Source organism: Lampris incognitus, chromosome 1 (assembly GCF_029633865.1).
Source record: "Lampris incognitus isolate fLamInc1 chromosome 1, fLamInc1.hap2, whole genome shotgun sequence".
Taxonomy (NCBI): Eukaryota; Metazoa; Chordata; class Actinopteri; order Lampriformes; family Lampridae; genus Lampris; species Lampris incognitus.
Genome location: NC_079211.1, coordinates 97556214 through 97566525, shown reverse-complemented (window position 1 = coordinate 97566525; position 10312 = coordinate 97556214). Strand labels below are relative to the sequence as shown.

The window sequence follows — 10312 nt, the reverse complement described above, 5'->3', positions numbered from 1 at the left end:
TGTCTCTATCGAGTGACCCCCCTGAACCCAGACTGGTTGGGGTCCAGGAGGTTGTTCTTGTGGAGGTACAAAGAAAGTTGGTTAAAGACAGCACGTTCGAAAGTTTTGGATAGAAAGGGTAGAAGGGAAACTGGTCTGTAGTTTTTGAAATCAGAGGGGTTAAGTGATGGTTTCTTGAGAAGGGGGGTGACTCTAGCAGTCTTTTAGGCAGATGGAAAGCATCCTGCCTGGAGGGAGGTGTTGATGAGGTGGGTTAGATAGGGAGGGAGTTCAGGTGCTATAGACTGAAGAAGAGGGGAGGGGACCGGGTCAAGGGAGCATGTGGTGGGGCGACTGGATGTGACGAGGTTTAGAACCTCGTCGGGGGAGAGGGGAGCGAGGTAGGATACGGTGGGACGTGGAGAGGTGAAGGAGGGTGCAGAGGGTGGGATAGTGCAAGCAGCACTAACCGGGTGGTGAGAAAAGGAGGATCTGATGTCATTGACCTTCTTGTCAAAGAAGTTAGCAAAGTCATCAGGGAGAAGGGAGGAAGTAGGAGGAGGAGGTGGGGGTTGAAGAAGTCTAGAGAAGGTTTCAAAGAGTTTCTTAGGATTAGAAGCAGAGGATAGGATTTTGGAGCGATAGAAGGCAGGCCTTAGCAGCAGAAAGGGAGGAGGAGAAAGTGGAAAGAAGAGACTGGAAGTTGAGAAGGTCCTCTGGGAGTTTGCCTTTTCTCCATTTGCGCTCTGCCACTCTCGGGCTCCGTCTGTCAGTACGTACTGAGTCGGTCAGCCAAGGGGCAGGTGGAGTAGGGCGTGCAGGCCTGGAGGTGAGGGGACAGAGATTGTCCAGAGAAGAGGAGAGGGTAGAGAGAAGAAGATCAGTAGCAGTGTCAGGACTATAATTGGCCTCGGTGTGTTGTTAGAGGTAGCAGCGCTGCCCTTTTCTGCCAGGCGGTGAACAGTATCGACTGTCTCCCAGCCGGTCTGCGGACAGTGGTACAACTCTTGTGAGAATCCCAATGACAATTTCTCTTGTGTCTTCGCCATCTATCTCTGGTAAACCAATCAGCCTCAAATTCCTTCATCTTGTGTAGCGAGCTTGTTCCACATATGAATTCCTTAGTGTCTTGTTTTCTTTCTGCAGCTCACCGATTTCCTTTCGAAGCACAGCGATTTCCTCCCTGTTTTCTTTAGTTGCCACTATGTTGGCTTCAATGCGTTTTTCAAAGTTTTTCAGAAGTTCAGTCTTCATCCATCTTTTGGGTCAGAGCTTGCACTGCACGGAGAATCGCTGCAGCTGTACTGTCATCCACCTTCATGTTTTCACCTTGCACTTTCAGTTTCTTGGGTTTCGGACTTTTAATTGGCATGTGAGTCCAATTTATTCTTTCTTCCTTTGAAGTCTCGTCATCCACATAAATGTCTTCTGCGTTGCCGTCATCACGCACCTCGCAAAGAGCTGTTGGGTTGTACTTGTGGTTCGTCATACTAACAAACACGTTGTTTCCTTTGTTCCAAAGTCTTGAGAACTGCAATATACATTATTTTTTCAAGGTATTTTGATACTGTTATCTGGTTAAACAATATTGGGTTATTGCTCATAAAGGTCTACATTTCAAGGACTCTACGACAAAGTTTAACCGGAGCCTGCAGGGGTACTGCTACTCACTCCGCCATCTTGAATCCTTTCTGTAGGAGAGGCTATGCACTGGCAGGGAGAGACTTACGTGCTCAGCTCTCCTGTTCGCATTTCTGCTAGCCAGCGGTGAAGGTTAATAGTGAGACGTGACAGGTACAGAACACTACACCAACACACTAGAAGCTTCACAACAACCCGACTTCCTACCCAAGAATGTCAGACACACAAGACATTTAAGTCACCTCTTCAGTCTCAACTGACTGCATGTATCCCCCACCTTTATAAACAATAGATGAGACTAACTAGTCTAGTCACGGCAATTTGCATGTGGAACCAATCGTTGTTTTCAGTCGTTATGCCACGTATTGTTGGGGTTCCTGCGGTCAGTTGAGAATGAAGAGGTCACAATTAGAAACGTTTCACTGAGAGAACTCTCAGTTGTGTCCAGGTGAACTGATTCGACTTTCTGTGATTCCCTTAAAAGTTATAGTGAATACAGGACGGGTACAGTGCCCGATACGAAACCAAATCAAACTGAAAAACTGTGACTTGAAAGAAAGAAAGAAAAATACCTTTTCAATAGTCAAGGGCATGTAAGTGGATTATAAAACAGTCTGCCAGGTATGTAAAAAGGTATGTCTATAAAGGCAGTTATAGTATTATTTTATCTCTTGAAATAACAGTTATGCTAGATTCATTAAGTTGGAAGGCTTCCCAGTTGGAAATCCTAAAATCACCCACGGTGACTGATATTTAAACTTATTCTGACTAAAAGCGGGACAAACCGAAAGTATAATTGAGTTTAAATGAAAAGTATGGAGGTACTTTGAACAAATGCAAATACATGTGCACATGAAATGCTACCACATTTCTGCCCATTTGCTATAATGACTTGACTGGGAGAACTACTGATATCTTCAACCTGAAGCAAACTGTTTATTTCACAATAAAACACTACAGTTCAGTGAGAAACTCCACAGTATATGTTGTCTTGTGTTATTACATTTCATTCTGTTTTGTTATAAACTGCTTTTACCACCTACAACTTCCCATTACTTGAACAACAAGAAATGTCACGCTCGCACATAATTCAGAATCATCCCCATGAGATACCCGAGTGTCTTTGAAGAGTTGGTGATCTTACAGTAAAGATGTGCGTTAACAAGCCCTACCAAGGTTTACAACACTCACGCATTTGAAGGTGCATCATGTCTTCTTGTCAGTTTTCAATAAATTAAATACATGTTAGTTAATTAAGCACCATCACCAATATTTTTCATACTTGTGTCTAAGAGTTCAAGATGGCCAAAGATAAAACCATAGTCAGTTCAGATCTTTGACTTGAACGGTGAGGATTTAATCTGTTATGCAGGTCACTGTGCTCCATTAGTGCACCTATGCCATGGTGCAAGACAGTGTAAATGAATAACAACGAATAATCACATGTTGCAGATTGCTCCTTGAACCGAGACAAATAACATGAAACAAACTGTTGGACTTGTGATTTTTACTATCTTAACTGTTGCTCAATATGTTAACTTAAAATGCTGATACTGCCCCCCATAACTGTGACAGTTCACATAGCCTAGTGTTTGAAATTTCATATATGTTGCAACAGCTGTTATTTTTATGTTCAACCAGCACAATGTCACAGACATCTGTAGTTAAAACCAGGCTGACTTTTGACTTGAGATATGTCACGTTAATGCTTTGACCCTTTTGACCTCCATGGCCCTGATTCCCCCAGTTTCGTGGATTTCAAATCCTTCAAAGATTTTTTTCTTACCTCAATTTGTCCTTTGAAATTGCATTTCTTCAATTTTAGCCAAACATTATTTGATTCCCTTAAACTAAAAATGATCCTGGAAAAATTGATTGGATTCTACAGCTGATGGATCTTGACAAGATACTTTTCTGTGAAGTCATTGTCCCTTAGGCCTGCGTTTCTGTAGCCTTCCAAATGCTATACATTGCAAATAGAACTGAATAAAATACTAAAGGCTACTTTAATCTCGAATGCTTCCGTTTCAATGGATTAATTACTCAGTTATGTCAGCCTGCAACAAGCTACCAGAACACCACTTAGGTCACTGTGTCACTTTTAAACCACAACGTCACTCCTCACTCCATACATATGAGCAGTCTTATGATCCATTCTTCACCCTTGTGCTACCTCTTGTGCTCTCTCTCTATCCGGCTATTGGCTGCTTGTAGAAAGTTAACTTGAGAACATTTGTAAATGATCAATTCAGGCTGTTACATCAAATAATTCCAGTCGAGTTGTGTTTATATCACTCCGGTAGCAGCAGCATATTGACCAACTCCTAGTCCCACCCCTCTCTCCTTTTTCATTTCTCCCCTGATGAGAAAAACAAGATGTCTCTCACTGTCACGCTATGCCAAAGGGGGGGGGGGAAATGGAACGATACTTAGGAGGCTGTTTGAGGTGAAGACAAGCTAATTCAAATACGATGCAAAATGTGACAACATTCAGTTTGATTAGCAGGGATCATATATTCAGTACTTTTAGGGCGGACTTATTTACATTATCCTAATGCCTTCTCATGTCTGCTGACGGCCACGCACTCAGAAGACCTTTACAGTATGAAACATTCATCAGCTACCAAATGATTAACGTTGAAACGGATGGTTGGCTTATTGACACTTGAAGATGCCAGAGGTATCAGTACGTTGCCCTGACTGAACTTTGCCCTCCTTTCTGACAGGAAAACAACAGGCAGAGTATAAAAGGCGGAGCAGGCGAGTGAGATGCTTGTTTTTCTTCAAGAAGTTGAAGCGAGAAAGAGCTGGGCTGACGGACGATTTGAGCAGAGGGTAAGAAACAGAACTTTCTGCAAAACTGGACTCGTTTGGTTTCGTTACACTCTGTCGTTCATTTTATTTCGATAATGATCTTTACACATAGTAAATATTCACAACGGCTGTCTCTTTTTCATGGGCAAAACAGATGCATAAATAAATAAGTGCCTTGCCTTGGAACACTTACTTTTGCAATCTAGTTTAATTTTCTCGTCTGTCCTTATCGTTGCAACGGTTTCCCCCAGATTGTCATACAACTGCGTGCAGCCTCAAAGTGATCCTCTTGTTGTTTGCACCCTCCCTGTTGCATGCAAACGCCTCAAGCAGATTTAAAATTTTTATTTCTTCAAGCTGTTTCCTTTTTAACCGTGTATTTATGTATACGGCTATGTTTTCATATATCTATACAGAAAGTTTTTAATGTGCTAAAATCTGTGTAGAGACTTGCAAATGCATGCAACTAACACCAGCTCTACTCTTGCAAAGGCAGCTCAATCCATCCGTATGCAAACACGGTAACGGTAAAAGTGGAGGGGTAAACAAATGGTGCATATGAATTATGAATACCTCCTTCTTGCATTCTGAATTCCTTTGTTTATTCAGCCCCTCCGTTAATGGAAACGGGGATATTAATAGAAGTGATTTCTCAGGTCTTCCTCAGTATCAGTCAATAAAAAAAAAGAGCTTTGGAGGTTATCGAGGGGTGTTGTCAGGACAGCCTTTAAAATGATGAAACTGTTCTGACCTTTTGTACGATCCTCTCATTTTTTTGTTTACTGATTTTAACTAAACTTTTGTGTCGTCTCCTCCCCCTCCTCCATGACCCCCTTTTACTTCTCCCCCCGTCCCTCCTCCCACATTCGTATCCCTCTCCCTGCGGCTGACAGATTTGAGCAGCGAGGAGGCGCAGCCGAGATGTGGGCGTGCCTCAGCCTGCTCCTGGCTCTCTGCCTGCTCCCTGGGGGCGGGGCAGAGACAGAAGGAGGCGGGCCTCGCTGTAAGCTGCCACCGGATTGGAGGGTGGGGGAGGTGGAGCCTATGAAGGCAGCAATGGGCCGGGTGACCGTCGTGGCTCTCTTACAGGCCAGCTGATTGTTCTGCTTGGTGCAGGCATCCAGGTTTGTGTATGGCACCTGTTGGACCTGTAGGGGTTCATCTTGAGTTTTTGTCCTGAAAGACACAAACCTACATTTCCCCATGAGTCCGACTTCTGTAACCTCCAAAAAAAAAACCAAAAAAAAAAACCATAGACCCTTTGGGAGTGTGGTTATTCAAGCAAACTTAATAAGGGGTTACCTAGGTCTGTGAAGTTTGGTGAGGTATTCAAAGTTAGACTGAGATTGTAACACTGATATTTTCTAACATAATTTATTACTTTCATCGTCATGCATTTTGTACTGTCTGTTTCTACTGAAAAAAAATCTAAAAAAAAATCCAAGTATTATGGTAGACTTCTATTTTTCTCTTTTCAAGAGTCCCCTCCAGTTCAGCTTCTCAGCTTCTATTCTTATGACACTAATGATGTTATCAGACACTTATTTATATACAGCCATGGCATCACATCATCAAATTATGAAGCCCCGCCCACCCATACCGCCAACCCTTACTTGTACTTGTCACTCAAATGTCAGCACATGAATATTAACGAGGACCACTCCCTGAGAGTTTCTGAGATAACGGAGAAGTTATGGATAAAGGTATTAAAATAACAATATTAATGATATACAAATTTTAAAAAAATAATGCCGAATATATATATATATATATATATATATATATATATATATATATATATATACCATGTTCTGGGTTTTATAGACATAAGAAGTTAAATCCAATTTCTGATTTCGGTCTGACTTCAACACGTCCCTGTTCAGTTTTATGCGCCATCCTACAAAAACCAGGTGGATGCAGTTAGCCCACACAATAAAGCGACCAGTCCTATCCTACTAATCCTAAAGCCAACATTTCAAATTTCCGCTGCATATAAATTTACCTGAACGTCATCTTTATTGCCATAATCTTCCATTGACTGTTTGGTCCTCTGTTTTTCAACTTGGAGCAGAGTGGACAGCCTGCGCCAGAAGTTGGAGGATCAGGGTCTTAAAGATGTGACCTACATGGTAGTGAACCACCAAGGAGAGCAGGCAATACACCTGCACTCCCTTTTGGCCCAGAAACTGTCAGAAAATATCACACTTTACAAACAGGACTCCCAACAGCCTGATGTCTGGCAGACTTTAAATGGAAAGAAGGATGACTTCCTCATTTATGACAGGTTAGCAGTCACCGGTAATCACTCATTTCTTATAAGGAGGGTCAGTAGCAGATAAACATGTTCTTTTTTTCTGATTTTTCATGAAGTCAACATTTTTAAATGGCATACATGATGGTTGTATAGCATCAAGAATCTGTTAGCCGATATAGATTTCTAAAATTTCCCAGTTGCTTTGTAAATAGTAATCAAAGTTAGCCAGTTTTTAATGATACATGTTCAACCAAGAGACACTGTTGACACAGATTTAACCACATCAGGTATTACTTTTTGTACCCTTTTACCATCAGGTGTGGCCGTCTCACCTACCACGTCTCACTTCCTTACTCCGTCATTGGACATGGTCATATAGAAAGTGCCATCCGACACACATACTGCAAACGCATATGTGGGGAGTGTGTACATGAGGTAGGTTGCTCACACACATGAGCACATACACTCATTTAAAAAGTCCTCAAATGGATTTTTTGTAAATTACTTTTATCCAAGACCAGCTTGGATACTGACAGTCCTGTCTTGCCTCTTTCCTCTGTGTCCACTTGGCCACTCCCTTTCTTCCTCTCCTTTACCTTATCATTCTCTTTTTCTTTCCTCTGTTTCCCCATAGAGCCCAGAGACCCCAGAGGAGTGCAGTAAGACAGTAGTCGAGCCTGAAGGAGACGGTACCCCAGCGGGAGAGGGGGAGACTGGGCATGATCACAATCATGGGCGTGGTCACCACCACAGAGGTCATCATGGTGTTGGCCATGATCGCCACGACGGGCATGGTCAGCACCATGGCGATCAACGTGGCAATGGCCAGACACGTGGTCAGGGTTATGCAGCACCTCGTGTGCATGGGGAGACACAAGGGCAACAACAGGCTGTTGAAGAGCTGGACCTCAGTCAGATGGACTTTGGGCAGCAGCACATGGGCCAGCAGGCAATGCATATAGGCCAGATGCCACAGTTGGCAGAGGGTGCACCTGAGGTGCAAAGACCATGAGTGTCTGAGAAGACCAGTTGAAAGTTAAAGTACAACTGACAGTGGAGGGCAGGCTCTGAAAATGATGCCACCTCTCAGAGCAGCTGATGCTGACACTGACGACGGCTGTTTGGTGATGCAGAGAGCGAGCAGTCTATCGCTCTCTGACACTGTGATGAGAGACTGCCAGCCTCCTGACAATGACACAGCCAGACCAGTCCTGTCAGGGAAACCTGACAGTGACGGCTGCCGCCGGCTGACTGACAGCACCCCATGACAGAACAAAGACCCTGACCCCCAGGTGTTGAGAGCTGAGCATGAGAGTAGTTTTAAGCTGGCAGGTACTCAAGTAAACCTTACCTGGCCTCATAATGACATCTAGCTAGCAACACTGGGGGAAAGTGCTCATTATACCAACAAGTATTACCCTGAGAGAGCGACAAAAACACCCCATGAGAGTATTGAGTGGATCCAACCATAGGTGGGCAATGGTATCAATCCATGTAAATTCACACAAGTTAACATTTAAAACATTTAATGTTGTGATTTTGGTAAAAATGAAATCACAGCCAAAGATGGTATTGGTTGTTTTGTCGGTTGGTTAATTTTGACTGTAGATATGAAAATATCTTGATTGTGTCTTAATGTATCTGGACTTCTGAGGAACGAGTTATCATAATCAGTCATCACTGGTTTAAAAAAAAAGTTAAATTCCACCTACCTCACCATCCCTCGGTCAGTGGGTTGTTTTTATTCTCTCTCAGGCGTGTGTTGGGTGATTATGTTAGTATTGCTCCTCAACCATTTTTCCCTTTCCATCCTTTATGAAGGCAGGTGCAGAAACTACGCTCTAGTGGTACCTGTCTGAGGTCAGACTGGAGAGGTCGGAGGAGAGAGTTCAGTAACATAATAAACCCCCAAACATTCAAACTCAAATCTCCTAAAGAATTGTAAAGGGAACTGCAGAAGAGGAGAGAGTTTGAAATAGTCTCTGTATTGGCAAAAAAAAAAGAGACGAGATTAAAAAAAAAAAACTGAAACTGACTGAAACTAACCAAGTTTAAGGATACGGTAAAAACTAGTGATGTTGTTCGTGCAAGGAAAAGGCGTCAGACAGTTTATAGATAGTCAATGATCTTGAAAAAAAAATCTTATAAATGCATAAAAGACCAACATTTTATAACGACAAATTTGTATGCATCTCCTACCAACATAATCGATGCTCGACTCGCTGTCACCCAAACCGCATTACTTTGAAAGTTTAAACCTTAAAGCATAAAGTTTTGTTTATGTTTTGCTTCTGTAGTTGCAGTTTTAAGCTTGTAGAAGCTGCAAACATCGATATAAATCGTGTTGCATACAACTTTCTTCTTGAACCTTTCGAACGCTGAATAATTATTTTTTTCTTTTTTTTTGGCTGCATAGATTGCAAATTGCAAACATTTATACACGGCTCGTTTGGAAAAGGAGAACTAAAATTTGCTACTTTATACAGCTTCAGGCAACTTCGATGGAAAGTAAGGCATGTAAGACTGGCACTAAATGCTTGTTTGAATACATTCTGTACTTAATGAAGGTTTCGAGGGGAAGACAGACAAGAGTCACCCAGAAGCCCTGATGTTTGCACAGAAAGTTCAATTTCATTGTGTGGATTGCCAGACATGGAAAAAAAAACCAAAAATAAAGACTGCTGGATGGATTCTGCCTCCTTTTTGAATGTGTCCTCATCAACCTTAAATATACTGTGTGTTCAGTAGAGCTGTTTGATTTAGTAAAAACACAGTATTCGGCAATGACTATTTGTCAGTATATTAATGCATATTTGTGGTGCAAGAGGATATAGTGGGGGTTTGACATAGGGTCGTCTTTCTGGGGTGAAGTCCTACCCTGCACATGCCTGAAGAGTTGAATGCATGTGACTTTGACAAAGCAGGGGGATCATATTACCCTCAGTACTCAGATATACATTTTCTGCAACTTGTCTGTGAGGTCCAAGGCCACATGAACCATAACTGGTGTTGAGAATCTGAGTTCAAGTTCATAAAGAACATAGTATTTCACAAAGGTATTTAAGTAGATTAAAAAAGTAATGATAAAAGAAAAATAGGGAGGGGCCAATGAAACTGCGTTGCTCGAGTTCTACCACCAGATGGCAATGAAGGTCTAGAAAAGGAACTTCTTGGAAGAGCTGATAGATGTGGTTACTGCCCATGCTGAGGATGGCTATCATAAAGGCTAAACAACGCCATCCAAGTGATTTACTCCTAAGGATACGTTTGAGCCTTTTAGTCTTTATTAGACCGGACATACTGGGTGAGGGGGGCAGGGGCAAACATGCAGTAAAGGTACCAGCCAGAGTAAAACCTGGGACATGGTGCTCAGGCCTTAGTTTATAAAATATGCACTTTTCTGCAGGACAAGCCTGAACAATATCACTATTAATCAATAAATAAAAATCAAAGAAGCAACAGTCTTGGTTTTTCTTTGTGTTGCATTAAAGGATACAAATGAGCTACACAATTTCACCTGACGCATGCATCTTTTAAATTTCAAAGCTGCATTTGCAAGGAATCATCCCTATAGTAAATTTTAGTGTGATTTTAGAGGGGGAACTAAGGCAGTTGTCCAAGAAG

General features: G+C 42.2%; 1 protein-coding gene across 1 annotated transcript; it reads left to right on the top strand.

Moving 5' to 3' along the window:
- Nucleotides 1-4203: 4203 nt before the first annotated feature.
- Nucleotides 4204-9378, top strand: selenop (selenoprotein P). Its single transcript, XM_056287049.1, has 6 exons — nt 4204-4222; nt 4347-4455; nt 5328-5558; nt 6506-6718; nt 7006-7123; nt 7323-9378. Exons 3-6 carry the CDS (start codon nt 5356-5358, stop codon nt 7698-7700), a joined length of 912 nt encoding a protein of 303 aa, XP_056143024.1. The 5' UTR covers nt 4204-4222; nt 4347-4455; nt 5328-5355; the 3' UTR covers nt 7701-9378.
- Nucleotides 9379-10312: the final 934 nt, after the last annotated feature.